The sequence below is a fragment of the Leptinotarsa decemlineata genome, unplaced genomic scaffold (assembly GCF_025532065.1).
Source record: "Leptinotarsa decemlineata unplaced genomic scaffold, Ldec_3_MD MMD2_tig00000576_RagTag_RagTag, whole genome shotgun sequence".
Lineage (NCBI taxonomy): Eukaryota > Metazoa > Arthropoda > Insecta > Coleoptera > Chrysomelidae > Leptinotarsa > Leptinotarsa decemlineata.
The window spans coordinates 4,677,083-4,698,491 of NW_027412551.1; the positions used below are offsets into that span (position 1 = coordinate 4,677,083).

General features: G+C 35.1%; 1 protein-coding gene across 5 annotated transcripts in view; it reads right to left on the reverse strand.

Moving 5' to 3' along the window:
- LOC111503180 (uncharacterized) overlaps positions 1-21,409 on the reverse strand; it is a 72,090-nt gene that overhangs the window by 18,408 nt on the left and 32,273 nt on the right. For 2 of the 5 annotated variants that reach the window (XM_023157419.2, XM_074174305.1), the window contains exons 3-4: positions 7,957-8,066; positions 2,780-2,884 (exon numbers count right to left, since the gene is read on the reverse strand). In XM_023157419.2, the coding sequence (XP_023013187.1) occupies positions 2,780-2,884; positions 7,957-8,066 (215 nt within the window). Of the gene's footprint in view, positions 1-2,779; positions 2,885-7,956; positions 8,067-13,721; positions 13,868-21,409 lie in introns of those variants that run through there. The other 3 variants (XM_074174307.1, XM_074174308.1, XM_074174306.1) reach the window with 3 other exon arrangements.

Sequence of the window (21,409 nt, forward strand, 5' to 3'; positions counted from 1 at the left end):
AAACATTAACTTTTTGTGGGTGTTGTGTATGCCTTTCCAGAAAAAGGTGTTGGTTTTCGTCAATTCAATAGCGACAATTTTGTCTATTAACATTGCCATTCAGAAAAACTGATCACTCATCACTGAAACAGATGTTTAACAGAATATAAGGGATGGTATTGACAAGATGAGTCATGATTTCACAAAAATCTATTCTAACATAATCATCCTCATGGAGCTCTTGAAGAATCTGCATTTAAGGATGAAATTTATACATTTTCAATGCTTTTCTTACAATTTCTTGTGGCATTACCGTCTGTTCTGATACTGATCGTAATGAGCTCGTGGGCTCTGCAGTGAATATTCCCAAAATTTCAGTTTGCGCTGCTTTATTCAGTACTCAGGAGTTTGTTCTTTTTTAATTTGCCACTGACCCAGTTTCGTACAACTTATTCACCAATTCAAGCACACTATTTTTACTTGTAGTTTATTTCACTATTATTTCATTTCAGGTTTATTTTGCTTAATATAATTGTTATTTTCAGCTATTCATTTTTAATTATTCTTTTTTAGTTGTTTCAGGGATTTCAAATCATTTTATATAGTAGACAATGGAAGTCCGAACTAGTGAAATAAATTTGTAATAGCTGTTTTTCTTGATCTGAAGAGGGCTTTTGAAACAATTGATCGTAATATTCTTCTAATAAAATTAAGAGGTTATGGCATTGATGGTGATGTTTACCAATGGTTATCTGACTATTTATCCCATAGGAAGCAAAAAGTCAGAGTTCAAGATAATATCTCACAGGAATTGGATATACATATAGGTGTGCATGAGGGTAGCGTTTTAGCACCTCTGCTTTTTATGTTATACTTGAATGACAAACTCGTTTATAAATGTTGATTTTATAAATTTATTTGCAGATTATACACTATTGGCATTCAACGATTCAAGCTGAGATAAAGCTATTGATGAAATGAATGCCGCATCAAAGGATGTAAATGTGCACCTCATGGCAAATAAATTAAAACTGAATAAAATGAAAACTAAAGGAATGATTATTACAACAAAATATGAATGGAACAACCTTAATTTCAATGAAATAAATGTACAAATCGATAATGAAAACATTGCAATTGTGTCATGTATCAAATATCTTGGATTCTAGTTAGATAATTTATTACTTTTTGGCAATCATCTCGATTATGTATGTTAAAAAATATCTAAAACACCATATTTCTTTGCATGAATTTCTGGTAATTTATCCACTCAGTCTGAAATTACTGTGTATAATACGATTATCCAACCACATTTTGATTTCTGTGCTCCTATTATTTTCTTGTTTAATCTAAATCAAACATCTCAATTACAAAAACTTCAAAATCGCGGTATGCGAATTGTTTCAAAAGTGAATAGATTCACTGAAATCTGAATTATGTTACAAACCTTGCGGTGGCTACCAGTTTCTGTACGGTTGTATTACTCAACTATGACATTTATATATATAAAATTCTGAATAACTTATCACCTTCATATTTTTCTGAATTTGTTAGTTTAAATTCAGAAGTGCACAAATATGCCACAAGAAATCACACTAATTTGCATTTATACAGAACAAATAGGAGAAGTGCCATGAATTCTTTATTTTTCAAAGGGTTGGATGAATACAATAAATTACCAAATGAAATTAAGTCCAGTCCATCATTAAGTATTTTTAAAAACCAGTTATTGAAATCCATCCATAATGCTATATAAATAATACTTGGTAAGATAATATTAATGAATATAGTATTTGTATGTGGTTTTCTGCTTTTCATCATTGTATTGGAGCTGCACCTACATTGCAATTTATTTTTAATACCATATGTCGTTATTTCTCAAACTAAAATAATTTATTTTCAAATTTTGAATTATATCTACATTTCAAGTATTTTTTTTATATAATTATTTTCAATTTCAATGAGTAATATGTTTTATATAATATTGTATATTAGGATTACCTATTTCAATAAATATATTATTCTTCTTCTATCATTGCAAAATGCTTGGTTAATTTTTCGGGCTGTTTCGGCAGCGCTTTGGTTGAATTCGTAGAGGAAAATCGGTTAAAAATAGCTTAACCACATCATAGAGTAATGAGCCGAAGAAAACTAAAAATTTAAAATTTGGAAGTAATGAACAGCATCAGTGTATACAGTACACAATTGTCTATCGATCAGTGTACATATACCACGATCTAGTAAAATAAATATTCATTGAGATGTGGAGCTACAAAAATACATGGCAAGTTAAAGCAAGTGAATTTGAATGTATTCAAGTCTTCGTCATCCTATTTTATAAATTACCAAAAATACAAATTGATTGTTTGAATTATGAAGTATGACTAAATAAGTTTATTTAGGTAGAATAATTATTCTACCTAAAATGAAGTTCTAGAAATTATTCTTCTGAGCCTTTTCTAGGTAAGCTCCTTGTTATTTCAAAACAAACTTTGTTCAAAAATTTCAGGAATTCAAGCAAATATTGCCTAAATATAAACACCTCATTCACCCAGACTGGAACACCTATCCAATTTATTTATAAATTGACTGCATTCAACGCACACATATAATTATTTTATTAATACACCAATCCAAACCTTACACGATCAATCACAAAAACCAGTGGCGTTACCTCAACAACTAGCTCTTCAAAACGTAACTTACAATAAGACACTGCCCTAACTGACACTTTTTGCACTGTACACAAATATGGAAGGGATAGAAAAGAAAAGAGCACATGCGCATCTGATATTTTTACCTGGTACAACGACGTCTTTAAATGTCGTCCTGAGTTTGTTTTTGTACTCGTATCCTGGAGGGGGCCATGTAAGATTTTCTTGAAGAGATCTCGATTCACGGTTACCTATGAATTGGACGCACTTTGAATCATTTTTAGGTCAGGCGAAAAATAGCAATGAATAGGAATCTAGAATAGATCAAATGAATGAATGTCGTATGTTTAATGATTCATTTCTTTGGTAAGTATGCTTTATGGTTTTGACGCAATTTCTGAGGTGATTCAGCAGGTGCTGATATGAACGAAAATAAATCATGAGAAATAAAAATAAGTGATGATTGTCGGGGAGAGATACGAACGTAACAAGAAAATGAATATTTTGGATTGAAATTTGGCATATTCACCTCGCCCAATGTTTATGCACAGTAGAATCTTGCAAATTCCTGTAAAAAAAAATAATTTCACGATGGACATTGGACGGAGCAAAATCTTGCAGACTTCTAAACCATGCAGCAGTAATACAATCTGATGAAATCCGGACTATACGAGTAGGTTATCATTCAATTGATTTCAGCGAGATCCTTCTACTAGACCAGAAGTTCTCAAACTTTTTTATATCATAGACCCCCGCTTACGAATTGTGAACCCCCATTTTTGGTCACGCCAACGTATAGTCCCGTCGAGTCTCTCGCAGACCCTGGGAGTCCATCTGGACCACTTTGCGAGTCACTGTACTAGACAAACGTGAAGTCTATGAATGAAGTTTCTCTGTGAGGAAATATCGTCGGATATAATACAATGTCCGTGATGCTATCAGCCAGGGAAGCAGTTGTCCTCCGGCAGGCACTTGAAAGGTCCTAAAATACTCGTATTAGAACATTGGGAGAGGTGCATCTTCCAAATGTTTGTTTAAATATTCATCTTCTCAACAATGACATTTAGTTTTCTTTCCAATTTTGCTCAAGTGTACTACAGATTGAATGTGGTTCATTGAAGCTTCAGAGGAATAAGCTGATGAGAAGACTTTCCAGTTGAACATCATTGCTGAGGTGAACCTGTTTGAGGAGTTCTCGAAATGGAGTTTTTTCGTCTATATATTATCCTTTCAATCCGGATGTTTCCAGTTATGATCATGGATAATCAGTAAACTAATGATTTCAGCGGCGTTTCTAATCATTCAACAACAAAATTTGCGCTTTTGATGTTCGATTGAAAAGTATAATTTATTATAGTTGTTTAATAAGATTGCGGTGGGAAAATTTATTCGAATGGTTTCATTTTTTCTGCGGAAAATCAATTCGGTATAGTGTTGAAACTTTTCCAAATTGAATTCAACTTATGTTCGGAGATAAGGACTGAATTCGCTGAAATGTTGAAATTATAAAGAAATCTGTTTGGAAATTACTCACTATTAGCTGGTGAAGAAAACAAGGAATTAAAATATTTGAAATTCTTTCACAATCAGCTTACCATATGAGAAATATTAATTTCCTGCTGGTTAAATTAATCCTCACTAGTTTCCATATATCTCATATAATTTGATGTGAATAGTCATGATTCAGTTTTGTATAGATCGAAAAATTGGTTAAGGCTTTCGCTTTTTGTATAGATTATTGAGAAAATATATTTTAACTACTTTTGGAATAGGAAATAAAATTTATTTCTTAAAAAACTATATAGTGCATTCCACTTAAACCGGCTAACCTGAATAAATTTTGGTACAATAATTTTCAGGAAAAATGAAAAACACGTCAACAATAGTATACAAGGGAATATATTTTGACACATTCACATTTGATGTTACTTTACCCTTTCTTGTTTCGCTTTGGTTGGATGGAAGAGCAAGATCTGCTCATGTTGCGATTTCTCCTTAGCATGGTCAGAAATTGAATTCTGCCATTCGATAGGAGGTTATATTTTTGTTTATATATATTTTTTTCAATGAAATGAAATGAATTATTATTATTATTATTATTATTATTGTTATTATCAGATGCTCCATGATGAGCAGATTTCAACAAAGTATAAAAGATATGGCCTGAAGCTTATGGTTCGAGAGCTACAAATTATTTGAGTTGAAAACGAGCCACCGTGAATAAGTATATTAAAATAATGATTTGCAGGAAAAATAAAAGCACAGGTCAACAATTACACAGGAGGCCACATTTTGAAATATTCGTTCTAAAGACAAATATGGAAGCAATAAATCAGAAAAAGAGATTTTTATTAATTCTTGGATCAAAATCTGATCACTGGACAATGAGAAGGAAAAAACATTTCTATAGTAAATGCTCAAAAACGTTTTCACCAACTTCAATTCAATGATATAAACGAGCTTTCATTGCCGCCCTCACATGGTTGAGAATCTCGGGACTTATTTCTATGCAATGTCTCATTATGTATTCTCTCTCCAATCTTCTAATGTTGTTGATTCTATCTCATATACTTTAGACTTCAAATGACCCCATAGAAAAAATCTACAGGAGTGAGATCCGGAGACTTTGGTGGCCTAGGATCACTTCTGCCAATCCAGCGGCCAAAAAAATGATCATCCAAAAATTGTCGCACTGGAGCTGCATAACGAAGGAGGTGTACCACCTGCTAAAAAACTATTTCGTTTTCGAATAAATTTATATCCTCCTCATATGCCCCATTGATGCACGGTATTTTTCGATTCTCCAACATATCCAAATATTCATCACTAGTCAAATCATCATCGATAAAAAAGGTCGTATGATGTGGTCGCCTAAAATTTCTGCCTAAACATCCAGTTTTTGAGTTCGTTGGGTATGAATTTGACGGTATAAATGAGGATTCGTATCACTCCAATATCCACAATTTTGCTGATTTACCTCTCCATTCAAACTAAACGTACATTTATCCGAAAAACACATTTTATACAGAAAATTCTGATGCAAGTTGATCCGATCAGTTAGACTTTCACAAAACTCGATACGTTTATCGAAATCATCTTCATTGAATTCATGAATTAGTCTAATCTTATACGGATGAAATTTGTACTTATGAAGGATCCTGAACACATTTTTACGACTGATTCCTGATTCTCCAGATAACTTAGTAAGAGATTACGAAGTTTCTATTAGTCCAACGTGTCCTAAAACTGCACTAAAAATAGCTTCATCGTTGACAACTCCTGAACGATTATGCTTTTTATTGTAAACAGATCCAGTTTCCATAAATTTGTTCGACAATTTCGAAACGTATTTATGTGGTACATTTCTTCCTGGATGATTATCATTGAACATACGGGCAACAGCTCTAGCGCTATTTTCATTCTGTTGGTACAAACTCAATATTTTAATCCGTTCTCGAAGCGTATTGCTTCTCAAGAATTCACAAAAGCAGAAACACCAATTCTAACTTCACCTGGTAGATAATCGTCATTGTAGAATTAGACAAATAGTAAATGAAGAGAATATCTAATTCTAACTTAACTAGGCAAAATAAGACATTTTTGAAGTATACTTCACAAAAACACCTATCTGTTTAAAAAATCTGTTTAAAATCTGTTTTTCCGTTAATCAGCTGTCGCCCCCATACAAACGACAACTCTCAGAAGTTGAGAAACTTGAGAAGCTGAGAACTAACGAGGTCTTACCTTTTAACGTGTGGTTTCTAACACGGTTGCATAATCATCCCAGCTTCAACCAGATAAATTCCCTCGATCTAAATATATGGTCGAGGCGGGAATCGAACCCACGGTCTTCCGGTCGTGAGTCGGGCGCACTACCGCCGCGGCCAATTCCAAACCTAGGTAACAGATTGTACAGAAGTTCATTCAGGGTGGCTCGTTTTCAACTCAAATAACTTTGAGCTTCGAAACTATGAACTTCAGACCATGATGTATTCTACTTTGTTGAAATCTGTTCATCATGCGATAGGAAAAGTATGAATATTTCAAAATGTGTCCCCCGGTATACTATTGCTGACGTCTTTTTTATTTTTTTGCAAATCATGATTCCAAAAGTTATTCAGGGTGGCTCGTTTTCATCCCAAATTATTTGTAGTTCCCGAAACATAAGCTTCAAACTATATGTTTTATACTTTGCTGAAATCTGCTCATCATGGAGTATATGATAATGCGAAATAATATAGAGTGATCAATTGAAAAAAAATGGTGACATGATCTGAGGGTGTGAAAGGGGAAGTAACATCAAATGTGAATATTATGTCCAAATGTGTCCTCCGACTATAATTGACGTGGTTATTTATTTTCTCTGTAAATCATTATACCAAAAGTCGCTCGTTTTAAATAGAATGCACTGTATATGCTGATGAATGAATATGTTCAGATAAAAACAGTTTTCTCTTGCATTGAAGAATGAGCAGATCATTATCTGGTATCGGAATAATATTTGTCAACAAAGAATATATATTTACCTATCTCAACTAATAATTAATTTTGTCTTATTTTTTTTTTGACATCATTCCAGTTCTATATTGATTTAATTCCAACATGAATAGACTCTAAATGAGTTCATGTAAAGAAAACATTGACGAGTCCAGCAAATTCAGGATTCATCTCTGGGGAGTTGCACCCTGGAGCTTCAATAGGTAGTAGTGGTGATGGAAGATAAATTATAATGAACTGTGGAGGTGATTTCATTCCATATCAAGAGCGCATTTTTCGATGTGAATTATGTTCTGACACTTTTTATTACAGGAAAGAAAGAAAAATTATTCATTCACCGTGCATTTAAAAACACAATCTTTCCTGAAAAATTGAATTATTCACAACAGTTTTAGTAATACTGTGTTTTCGTACTTCCTTTTCTGACTACATTTTCATTGAATATGGTGAGGTTTTTAGTATTTTCATTCTATTAGGGTCTATGAAGCAGAGCAAGTCAGAATTGAAGGATTTTGCATCCAGCAATAGATATCCCTATGTTTCTATATATGACATTGGTACTTAACAATTCTGCACCCTCAAATTTTTTTTTGGAACTTATATAGAACAATTTTTCTGGGAATGTTTTCAGCTTGTCTTGTCTCAAATATACCGTGCGTCTACTTGTACAGAATTGAATCAATGTTTATTAGAATGTGACCTGTGGAATGCGAGTGATTGAATGATTATTGATATAATTTGAAGTATATGGGTCTGGTATTATTGCAAGAGTGAAAATGAAGTTGAAGATCATGAGATGAAAACAATATTGAGTAACTCAACTTACTTGGTTCGAAACCGTTTCTTTGCCTACTTTCTTCTTCCTCCAGCATCCTCAGAACCGCAGATTTTTGTAAATTGGCAGGTTTTCCAACGGCTGGATTATGAAAATTGATACTGAAAAAGAATATTACATTAACACATACCAGAATTTTCAACGCTAAATTATAGTTGAATTTCAGAAAAAGATTAATTGATCTAACGAACACACTTATACCATACATGTGAAGTAGGGCAATGTTTTTCGACGCGTTTCGCTAACCGAGTTAGAACCATCAAAATGACCAAAATTAATTCTGCACAACTAAGTTAGTGCCTTTTATGTACATCCGGATGAACCATTATATTCAGTAATAAGGGTCATTGAATAAGTTATCAATACTAATTCTTGTGTTAGTTTGCTATGGCATTTCAATTCCTCATTGTTATGATGATATCTCCTTTTTATGATTCCTCACATTTTCTTAGTGGCTGATTATAAATATAAAGCAAGAGAGTGAACATTGGGATGTTTGAAATTCAGCCTTTAGTGTTCATAGATCCCACTCCTCATTTTTTGATCTCTAGATTTTTGAGCCTGTTGTCATGAACCGGCCTTAAACAATTTTAAACATTTCTAAATTATTTCGTTGGCTGTTCTCTGATGCATATTGAGCGACACTAGACTTTTCTAATCCACGGAACCCATTGTGAAAGTCTTCTTGAAACGAGTTACTTTAGTCTTCCTAGTTTGACCAACATCGTTTTTATCAAATTGAGTTGAGTTTTTTCAGGCAGTAAGACTTTCCATATTTTTTTTCTAAGGGTCTTTGTTTATTACTGTGATCAGTCCAGATAAGTGAGTACCTGTGTTTGTTTTTCTATTGTTGAGTTTGACAGCCTCATATTATCTTTTATTTGTATTATGAAAATTTCAATCTTCCTCATGAAAATTTTTATTACGTTGTTATCAGAAATCATATTGGATTTCTCTCATTTCTCTACTAGATCGACTTTGGAGTACTTATCACTTCAGACACATAATTTAAAAATCATATTTTTTCATGGCCATCAACACACAACACATAGCATCAATTATGTGATTGGTTCTTGTTAGGTAATTAGGCAATGCTCCCATAACTCACACCTTCAAACTGATCACAGTTGACCATATTCATAAATTACTTTTTACATTGAAAGGGTATAATTTTAGGAGAAATTAATTTACCTACTTCACAAGCGTCAAACTCAATCTCTGAACTGACCATTTGTTCTGAAATATATTGTTTTCGAAGAAAAACAAGAAAGAAAACATGAAAGCAAGAGTGCCCATTAGAAATTTATATTTTTTCGAAAGTTCATCACTCAATAACAAACTGAGAGTAGTTGGAAACTCAAATAGTTTTATGTGAAAGAAATGAATTCACATCTTTGTGAAGTAGTTGGTAAAACACTTCAGACGGAATATTGTGGTCTGGGTTCAGTTCCCACCGAAGAAAATATTTTTAAAATTTTTTCAATCACCCAATTTTCGAACCATTTGAAATTTGATGATTAAATGCAATAGAAAATGAACCAAACGACCCTACAAACAGCTTCACAAATTCTACAACATCCAACTCAACAATTACCGATGGCAAACATCAGTTAAAAGGGGAAGGGAGCCAGGCTTCAACCTGAACAAAATCAAGATGGATTTCGTCAACAATTACCGACTCAGCATTCACCGATACCTTTCACAACTTACGTTACACCTTACATTCCAAGACTATCTGAAAAAATAAGATGAATTGGAAATGGGTATGATGTTAGAACTTCTTTCAAAACAAAAAATACACTGAGATTCATACTCACATTTACAAAACCCAACAACACTGAAGAAAAAACAAAAAATTGCATTGCATGAGATACCTTGTTCTTGTGGTAAAAGTTATATTGGTGAAACTGCGTGACCATTGAAAGTGCGTGAGAATGAACATCGAGATTACATAAAAAATAGACAATTGATAGGACTTGAATTGTCAGAACACATTTTCAAATCAGATGGTGAACATCGAGTTGAATGGAACAAGACAAGAATGATTACCAATGAGTCTCACTCTAAGAGACGTAAACTAAAAGAATCAGCGTATATTCTCATATCTGGAGAGAATTATATTTCGAACAGCTCCTTAGAAATGTATCGTATTTGGCTACCCATCTTGAAGGAAAATTCGGATAGTGGCTAAATGGCAACAGACTGATATCGAAGAGCACCTAGTATTAGATCGAATGTTTCAGTTGTCAATCAACAACATTGACGTAATTTCAAAACTCCTTTGACAGCTGTCGAACAAGTTGAGAAATAAAAAATCACCAAAGGAAAAACTGCAAATATCTTTGAATTTTTTTTTCTGAAGACGGAGGCAGATTTTGGCCTTCGAAACGTTAAAATAAGTATTGTATTATTTCTTAGCAATTTTTTGACAGGCAAAATTGTTAAATACGTTACTGATAAATAGAACATTTTTCTTTGTGAAAAATACGCAGTAAATTATCGGTCTAGACTAAAATTTTTGCCCTTTCAACACTTGTATAAAGCTCTCCATTATAATTTTCATATTTTTCAGATTGTGGAAGGTAAAAATACCCAAAAAATATCGATCAAAAACTGATTTTCCTTCACAAAAAATTACTTTCGTTCAATATGTATGAAGTATTCTTGAATTATTTTTTTAGGTTGTCCCTTCATTTGAAATTCAATGATATTTCCCTCATTCGAAACATCCTTCAAAAAAATGAATAACATATGTTATAAAAAAAGTATAATATTCTATTCCCGAAAAATTGTCATTGCTCGCTCGAATGATTTACGATGATTTCCTTCGGCTCGCTTCGACAAAATTTATTATCTTGAATAATGACCACATTACATTTATGTTACTCCATAAAATACCTCAATTCTTGAGTTGTAGACGGGGTAATAAGTCTTCTGTATTCCTCACTGGGTTATGAGTAGGTACTCCTGTATTATTTCATTATTTGAAATATCACAGCTTGCGGTGAGATTTTCATATTGAATACAGGTTTTGAAAATGGAAAATGATTGTTTTCCGAAACTTTAACCACTCAAGAATCATCGTTTTATTTAACGATTTGGTGTTAGGAAAAAACTCCAGTAATATTCATTAACTAAAATAGTAAATGGAAAATCCAAAAGGCTTTTTATTTCATCCCGATAAAAAATCATCTGGGTAATCGGAATTTAGTTTCACGACAAATGAAAATTTAAGATATCTATGGCTGAGACGATTTGAGTAGATTTGACTCATTCGTGACATGAGGTAGTAATTTTATGAATGAATTCAGTGCTTTATTTTGTGATGTTATTCAGATTGGTACTGAAGGGCCAACAAGGCAAGTACCTTATTCGGAAATATCAAATTCCGTCATTGAAGAAGACAGTGTTACATGTAAGTCAAATTTGTTCTCTTTCATATATTTTATCGTGTACCAATCCTGTAAATGATATCTGATTCAATTCTATAAGCTACAAACTGCATAAGAAACAATGTTTTTTATAATTCATCATTCATATAAAACTAATTGTTCCGAAACTAGTTTTTCTTTTGTATAATTCAATGTTTATATGAAAATAGTTGTTTCGAGAGTTGTTTACAGTTTGTGTCTGGAAGTTACTTCTTTGCATGTAAAGTGTTCATTTTGAAATAAGTTGCTTCCTCCCTTCTCTCCTTCCTGTGGCAGTTTCATACATTTTTTGTATAAAGCTGGGGATGTAGAAAAACAAAACCTTTTTTTCCAAATCTTTCCTAAAAATATATATCCCTTTCAATTAAAAAAAAAGTATGTTAGTAAGTCAGGTTCTGTATCTGTGTTAGGAAGTAAGACCTCGTTAATCCTTGTCTCGCACAAGTTTCGACTTCTGAGGGTTGTCGTTCGTAGGGGTACGACAGCTGGTTAACGGAAAAACAGATTTTAAACAGATTTTTTTCAAAAAGATCTGTAGAGTAGGGATGTAGACCCACAGCACTTAGGCCACATGTGACCCATTGTACATCCTCCCGATGAGTTGTCCTCCTAGGTCATCGTTCATTCTGTCCTTTCCAGGAAGGTGGACAGATCACTAGGAGACATCAATCACCTTTATATTGGCAGGTGTAGGCCAAGACTCGCCGAACACACACTCTCTTTGTCAACCTTGAGGTGTCTCACGGTGGCCTCCGCGAAGGTTTTGGAAGATGCAGCAACATTACTGTCGTTGCGCGGCTTCTTCAACCTTCTTGGGGCTCCCTCCGTGGATATGCACAAATGAGGGAGGTTTCCTGCAGGGGCAGTCGGTTCCTTGCCTTTATTAAAGGCGGAGCTCTTGGTGCCTGCCACAGAGGAGGTGGAGTGGGGAAGGAGGAGGGTGCACTTATAGTTGCTGCCACTCCTGCCTCCTTAGCTCTCTCTTTCTTCTTTGGGCCTCGGCGCCGCAAATGCGCTTACGCCTTGGCCTTTGTATTACATCACGAGGTGATATGTTATGTCCAGCCTCATTCCAAGCGGTAGATAGGGGTGGACATTTCTGTTCATCCCCAGCCACTGCCTTAGATTGAGGTGAGCACTTCTGTCCAGCCTCGGGACTGGTTCTGGTTTTTGTTGTTTATGTTTTTGCATTTGTTTCATTCAAGTGTGTTTCCACGAGTAGCAAAGGAAGAGTTGATCACCTCTGGCAGAGCCCCGCATTAGCAGAGGTAGGCTGATTACAATGAGGTTTCGTCCAGTTCCCCAAGGGGATTGTTCTTGACCGCATATCACCCTGCGGCCATTCAGCTGTCGGCACGATTCCTTATACCTAAGCTTAGATAGGCTGGTCTACGGTGGCATTATTTGCAAAGGCTTTTGGGGAGTTTCAGTTCCCCACACCCTACTCATTTCTGCCACTGACCAGGAGTCCGGCGAAACCGTCTGTAAGGCCACATTGGCTTGCCGGACAGGGCCTCCAGTCCCCTGACCGTTTCCCTATCCGCCACCTGGGCACGCGCCCGATAGGTAGTCAGGTTATAGTTGTATATGGTTTTATGAACATGTTTGTGCTCAAAATGTTTATAGGTATATACTTTTTTGTATAAAAACGAATAACTTAGAAGTAAAAAAACATCCATTTTCGTCTAAAGGGGTTCAGTTTTGATATGAAAAGAAAATGAGAAAACTTTTGTCATTTTCCGATATTTTTTTTTAATGCAATGACATTTGGAAATTACAGAGGTGACGGAGGTATAAGGGTTTGTTCCTCAACTCTGGATCGGAAGAAATCAATTGGTCAAAATGTTCAAGATATATAAAACTCATAAAAAATTAAATAGTTAAACATGGCACCAATTTTTTAACGTGTTACAGTATATTATTAATGTTCCTTTGTACATTTTTACTAGTGAACTCGTGAATTTGAATGGTTTGGATGAATTTTCAGATACACCCAAAAACAATTTTTCAAACATAAGTAGCTAATTCAATCAGAAATGTCGAAAAAAAATCAGCCATCAAAGGTTATGATGAGCTTTATTCATGCTGTAAACAATCGTTATTTATTGAAATTTGGCTTATTCGACTGCGCTACATATGTTTATGTATACATGAATAGGCATGTTACCGAAAAGTGTAACAATTTATTATATGATTATCATTATATGACTCTTTTGTGAAAAGTTTTAGATATGCTTTCAATGCTAAGCTTTCACGATAAAATTCACCCAAACTTTTTGATGAAGAAAATTCAAATGAAAAGGCACAATGTGAGAAGGAACAAACCTTTCTGACACCATATTTTCCAAGGAGTAACTGATCAATAACCGAAAACTAATAAAATTGTCCGTACGGGGACACCAAACCGATTCAGAAGACCGAAGGGAACTGAGAACAAATTCTCATAATAAACCACAAGCGATCATGTTGTGTACAGGTTGAGGTTGATTCAGAGTTCAGATATCGAAATCTTCAGAGTTGAGTCACCAAAACACAAATGAGTTAGAAATACCAGATTAATCAATCACGATGTGTAAAGTTGCCAAAATAGTATTTGAGAAAAAACTCAACGATAAGTGAAACTTTCATTGCCAGAACATTTTTAAAAATTTCCCATCACAATGTATGAGTATTCGCTGTTGATGACGGTGCGTCATCTTAGTAATGATCAAAATAGATTCTTCCATTTATTTTCAGTTGGAATATGGTTAACTGGTGCCAAATGAAATATTTGTCTGAGTTGTTATTAGTTCAATGAGTTATACCTTTGTTTATAGTTTTTTCTGTATGGATTATTTATATTGCCTTTACGAAACTATATAGAATCGAATTTGAAAACATATCCTTTGATATTGGGGAATTCAGGAATTTTACAAGTTTATATGTATACTATTGACAAGAGACCTATCAATCAATCACAATCACATCTATTTCAATTTAAGAGCCACCGCTAGACAGCTGTTTCAGCCTACTGGGCAACGTCAGTATCGGGCAGGCGATCCTCGATTGAAGACAAAATGTGTGGAAAGTTATCCTCATTTCGTTCAGGTTGGAGCCTGGCTCCCTAACCCTTTCAACTGATATTTGTCAGAGGGACAAATGTTCTCAGACATCAGTGCCGCCCTTCACGGTGTATCCCTACCTTGCTGGGGTGAGATGGATGAAAAAATTGTTCATCTTTCAACGGAGGACATAGGGGCCTCATTTGACAGATCGTCGGGGCCTCATATATCGGGAGGGTCGTCTACAGCATAATCCATAGCTTCCCTAACTAAAACACAAAATGTGAATAACTAAGAAAATTACTTAATGAAAATAACTGCGTGAACGTAAGCGAGACATAAGTAGAAACAACTTCTTGGTGTGATACCCAAGTCAACTCGCCAAGTTTTTATGTCAGTGTTGGTAGTTTGACCGATTAACCGATAACTGCGGTAGCAGAAATTTCGGAAGCTAACCTGGAATGCCATCGTAAAACGAATCCACAGGTTTCTAGAAATGATAAGGAATTGAGAAAGGTTAATGCAGTCTAGCTGCTGGAAAATAATTCCATGAAAGTAAAAGATAACTAGACAGGTACTATTCTCATCATTCCCACATTGATTTCAATTTAAGAGCCATCGTCAGTACCGGGCAGGCGATCCTTGATTGATGTGACGTTAACCATCTTGATTTTATTCAGGTTGAAGCCTGGCTCCCTTCCCCTTTCAACTGAAGTTTGTCAGAAAGACAAACGGGTCATGACTGATGTTTGATGGTGGCATGAAAGTCCTTAGACATCCATACCGCCCTTCGCGTTATACCCCTACCTGGCTGGGGTGAGATAGATGAAGATATTATTCATCTGTTAACGGAGGACATAGGGGCCTCATTCGACAGAGTGTCGGGGCCTTCTATATCGGGAGGGGTCGTCTACAGCGTAATCTATAGCTTCCCTGACTAATTGATTGATGTGAACAAACAAGAAAAACACTTAATGAAAATAACTGCGTAAACGCAAGCGAAATGTAAGTGCAATCACCTATTGGTGTGACACCCAAGTAAACTTGCCTGGTTTTTATGTCAGTGTTGGTGGTTTGACAAATCAACCGACAACTGCGGTAGCGGATATTTGGGAAGCTAACGAATCCACATGTTTCTAGAAATACGTTAACGCAGTTATTTTCATTGAGTACTTTTCTTGGTTATTCACATTTTGTCTTCAATCAAGGACCGCATGCCCGGTACTGACGATGCCCAATAGACTGAAACAGCTGTCTACCGGTAGCTCTTAATCAATAGGGTAATGATCAGAATAGTACTTACCTATTTATCTTTTGATTTTCATGAAATTATTTTCCAGCAGCTAGACTGCATTAACCTTTATCGATTTCATATCATTTCTAGACCTCATTAACTGCGATGCTGGTATTTGACTCTGGTTTTGAATTATTATTATTATGCATGGCTTGTTGTCTCTTAATTGGATCACCAGACCTTGTTTGTGTACCTGTGAGGACAGGTAGTTAGATTTTATTGATGTTCATTGCCAAGAAAGTTACACTTTAAACTTCAGTACATCTTTATCATTCAACTCGAATACTACAATTATGTCACTAGTTCACTTTATGTTGGATCATTGGCTATGTTATCATTGGATATTGCTATGTCTTTCACTTCTACTTTGTAACACGTTCGAAGAACTTGTTTTTTTTTGTGAAGAATGAAACAAACTCCACTTTTATTGGATTGTCTTCCGATTTGCCAACTTCCAGTCCGAATATAATTATATTATTTTTGTTGATATCTCTGCTCAGTTTTTCAATGGTATTCTTCAAATATTGGATTTTGCCTCCTAATTCTCAGATTTTATTTTTCATTCCTTCGACTCTCAGAGTATTCTGAGCTTCCGTAGCTTCAATTATATTTTTTATTTCTCATTATCAAGTCTAATACTACTTTCGGTCATCGTTTAGAATATTCCAACGGTATATGTTCTCCTTTCTCTGTAGAGTAGGGAGACTGAGTGTAGACCCACAGAACTTAGGCCACATATGACCCATTGTACAACCTCCTGAAGAGTTGTCCTCCTAGGTCATCGTCCATCCTGTCCTTTCCAGGAAAGTGGGCAGGTCACTAGGAGACATCTCCTTCATATTGGCAGGTGTAGGTCAAGACTCGCCGAACACACACTCTCTTTGGCAACTTTGAGCTGTCTCACGGTGGACTCCGCGAAAATTTCGGAAGGTGCAGCGACATTACTATCGTTGCGCGGCTTCTTCAACCTTCTTGAGGTTTCCTCCGTGGAGGTGCACAAGTGAGGAAGCTTTCCTGCAGGGGCAGCCAGTTCCTTGTCTTCATTCAAGACGGAGCTCTTGCCGTCCGCCGCAGAAAGTGCCCTTGCTGTTGAAGGTGGAATGGGGGAGGAGGAGGGTCCAGTTATAGTTGCTGCCACTCCTGCCCCCTTCGCTCTCTTTCTCCTTTTGGCCTCGGTGCCGCAAATGCTCTCACGCCTTGGTCTTTGTATTACATCACGAAGTAATCTGCTATTTCCAGCCTCATTCCAAGCGGTAGATTGGGGTGGACATTTCTGTTCATCTTCAGCCACAGCCTTAGATTGAGGTGAGTCCAGCTTTGGGATTGATTTTTGTTTTTGTCGTTCCTGTTTTTGTGTTTCTTTCATTCATGTGTGTTCCCACGAGTAGCTAGGGAAGAGTTGGTCACCTCTGGTAGAGCCCCGCATTACCAGAGGTAGACTGAATTCAATGAGGTCTCGCCCAGTTCCCCAATGGGGATCGTTCGTGACCGCATATCACCCTGCGGCCATTCAGCTGTCGACACGATTCCTTACACCTTAACTTGGGTAGGCTGGTCCACGGTGGCATGTTTTGCAAAGGCTTTTGGGGAGTTTTAGTTCCCCTCACCCCACTTATTTCTGCCACTGACCAGGAGTCCAACGACCCCGTCCGTAGGGCCACCTGAGGACGAGCCCCATAGATAGCTCAACCCACGAAATATGGTCTCCTCTATTCCACACTTGTTTAGTTCTATGCCAAATGTAGGGTGTTTGTTTACATTTTATAGATTCTATTTATTGTCTATTGGTTTTTCTGTATTCCGGAAATGAATATAGAGCGTGTTCAAGGTTTTGTTACCTTATGTTGAGTTTATTTCTCATTTAATGTCTCAACACTTTCTTCACTTAACATTAATGAAATTGTTCAGAGCGTTCAGTAGTATGAGTATTTGCTAAAACAAGCCACGCAGGTTCTCTGGTCATTAGCTGACCTTAGACTTTCCCTGATGGTTTTCGATGGCCAACACATCCATTATGTTCTAAATGAAATATGAGTAATTGATTAACATATAATTAACTCAATACTCGATTTACTGATTAATGATTTTGTTTCTTGATTTCGTGAATTACTGAAACTAACACCACTCATCATCGAACCCTGTAATGAAGAAATATCGATTCGCTTATATGGATCGATACGGCAGCTATAGCAAATGAAAACAAAGTGAACTGGTGATATAATTGTATTAGTTGAATGAAGTGATATGAAAGTACGAAAGTATTAGTTTCGTTTGAAAGTTGTTGACAATGTTTCATGTCGAATTTTACTAGTTCAGATCATTGTCTGATATGATTGTAATATGATTAGAAATCTATGAAAGAATGAATGAAATTATAATGAATTCCTGAAATATCAGTATCAACGGGGAATGAAAATACAATGAAACGAATACAATAAAATAATTAAGATGAAATATGAACATGAAAAGTATAAAAGTAAAAAGTATAAGTATCATAAAAAAATTGGGGCTCCATTGAAAACTATTCACTGAAATACACAAAGTATTGTCACAGAACAACTGGAGAATAAGTTCATTCGAAACAACTATTTTCAAGGATATGGAAATTGAATTACAAGAAATCACTTCTTCTTATTCAGTTACTATTTCGAAAATTCATAACGGAATCGAAACATATATCATTTGTTTCTAATCAACGTAAACCCTTCCGGTTTTCGACAGTTACTGATACATTCATAACGATGGAGGACTAGAAAGCCTGTAAGATTTTTTTCAATACCTAAATAATATCTTCCGAAAAATATTCCCTCTTCAATTTATAGTTATCAGTGTTTTCAAATTGCAACGTCAATGGATTTTTGAAATAAGTGAAACACATTGAAAGAAAATGACATAAAAATGCAAAATGAGTAATCATAGAACATTTGATTAATTCAGTACTCGATTGACTGATTCATTCATTGGAACGTCAATAATTTTAGGAATAAGCGGAACACATATTGAATGAAAATCATATACAACTCGACGAATTATGCCAAAAAGTAGTACTTCAGGTGCATAAGCAACATTTTCTGATGAATTTGAGCACAAAAATATTTATTTGAATAACATTTGTTGAACTGTAAACAACTAATACTTGCTCCTATGAGTTTTCATCAATTACATGACTCATTGAGAAGTTCTAAATTTAAATCAGCGATGAGTGTGCTCGCACTTTATTGACTGGAAATTGCAACGACCACTTGCGTTGTTTAGTGCTTTCGACTTAATATACCTACTCTAAAGAAACATATATTGATTTGTTTGAATCTCTATATAAATAAATATACGGGAACTCTTCGCGTTGCACAATTTACTTCATGATTGGAAACATCAATTGCTACAAGGTATTTGCTTGTAATCCTGTTGTTTTTGTTTTTCACTATTCTTATAACAATATGAAAAGCATTCATTTAATATTACACCTAACCAATTCATAACTAAACCCAATCGTATCCTCAAATGGAACGGAATAAGGGATTATTGTCTATTTCATCTAAATCTCAAGAAACACTGTAGCCTCACGAGATTTTTGAGTTTTGACTCTTATTCACTTACTTCACTTAACATCATTTCAACAATCCTATTTCATTTTCCAGACTGGGCAAGTCCTTTCTTCCATTTGAAATTTTCTCGTGTGGTCCAATGCTTTAGCCTTACATTCGCATACAACATTACGAGATGTCTTTTTTTTGTATTCACTGCGGATGAGGTCTTCATTACTCAATCTTTTTTCACCTGTCCCCTAAATGAGCAGTATCCGGTAACTCTGAATTTATACTGAGCCAATTTTTTATCAATTGAAGGAGTTCTTCATCTTTATTTTTACGCGGTTCATTAAAAATATTTACCTATGAATGTTTTCATTTATATTTTCTCACTACTTTTTTCTTTATTGATCTACTCGTATTGCCTGAACTTAGCCCACATTTGGAGTGGCACTCAATATAGAAATAAATTAAATTTTCTGAAAGAAAAACTTTTTGGCTTTCTACTTCTCCATCTTCACGTAAAAATGTGGAAAACTCCCGAAGAAGCAATTGAGTTCGAAATAAACTATTTACAAAGATATATAGATCACGCATATAAGTTGCTTTCAGATACAAACTGGAGAAAAAAGCCCTCCCGAAATAACTATATTCACATGAACATTGCATTACTCTAAGCATTCCAAGAGGATGATTTTGAAACTTTTCTCTTCCAAATGTGTCACATCAAAGTAGTGATTGATTTCAAGAAACCGCTTCTGCGTTCTTTCAATCTTTGGAAAGGGGTTCTCCCCGTTTGGCCAATATAAAGTTTTGGACAAGAATCACTAGTTACATACTTATATGCTCCTGATCTATCCGATAGTGAAGTTTTGTTTTTATTGTTTTCAATAAATTGGTTTGAATTCTCATTTATTATGCTATGTCCAAAAAACGAGCAATGTTATTGGTTACGTTACGTTCATTTTCATTCCATGAAGAGACTTGGCAAATGGCTTTGTTTTCGTAGTTTTTTTGAAAAGAATGCAGTCCATAATCTGCACTGTTGGTGACCATAATTTTCTAATAAAATTAAGTTCTTTCTGAACATAAGAGAGTAGTTTCCTGAATGTGAAGACTCATTTTACAATTTTAGACCACCTTTTGGCAGGGGGGCATGAGATTTTGATGTATAACATTTGAAACAGAAATCATAGATAGATACACAGACATTTATTGATCATACATCAATTCACATTGGATTGATAAATCAAAAACAGAACAATGTTAAAATAATAAAACAATAAAAACTATTTTCAAACCAAGCAACACTAAAAGTAAGTAGCACACGGTACACTGTTCATTAACAGTCTGAAATGAATTTTGAAATACTATAAAATGCCCTAGGTAACAGTTAACATTCAATTTCGTTTTAAATCTGAACAGGTTTGCCTGAATCTTCAAGTCATCATGTAGCATGTTAACAAAATTTGCCGCAGCATATTTTGGGGATTTTTTATAAGTCGCATAGTTGACAATTTCCAATCTGAATTGGTTTCTTTGCCGGGTTGGGTAGTAATGGACATCCGCATTTTGAATAAAATGGTTTTTATGAATGTAGGCAAATAATAATAATCTCTGCAAATAGCTACTCGTGAATGTCAATATTCTCTTTTCTCTAAAAACATCTCCCAATAGAAATATTAATCGTATGATTATTTTGTGTGCTATGAAGACTCTCCTGCTGCCAGTAGCGGGACCATGAGTAATAGAAGAATAGACCAATGCATAGTAAACGCTCATGACACCTCCTTCATTCGAACAATTCTTTAAATTTCTCAACGCCAAGAAGTGCTTATTCAAGGTGTGACATAGTGACCCAATGCGTTTGTCCCATTTGAGGTTTTCGTCGACGATTGTGATTGATGAACTGTTTATATACAGGTGATCAACGATGGCTCCTCCCGTAGTAGATATGTGGAATTGAATAGCAACAGTCCTCGAGTAGTTTATTACTAAATTGTTTTTCTGACACACTGTTAGAATTGATTCAATACGTTTTTTGTTTTTGCTACTAGTTCACTTCTGTTAGGGCCAGATATCAAAATTGAGAAATCTTCTGCGAACAAATAAACCCTTCCATCTTTCACATGTTCGGGAAGGTCATTGATA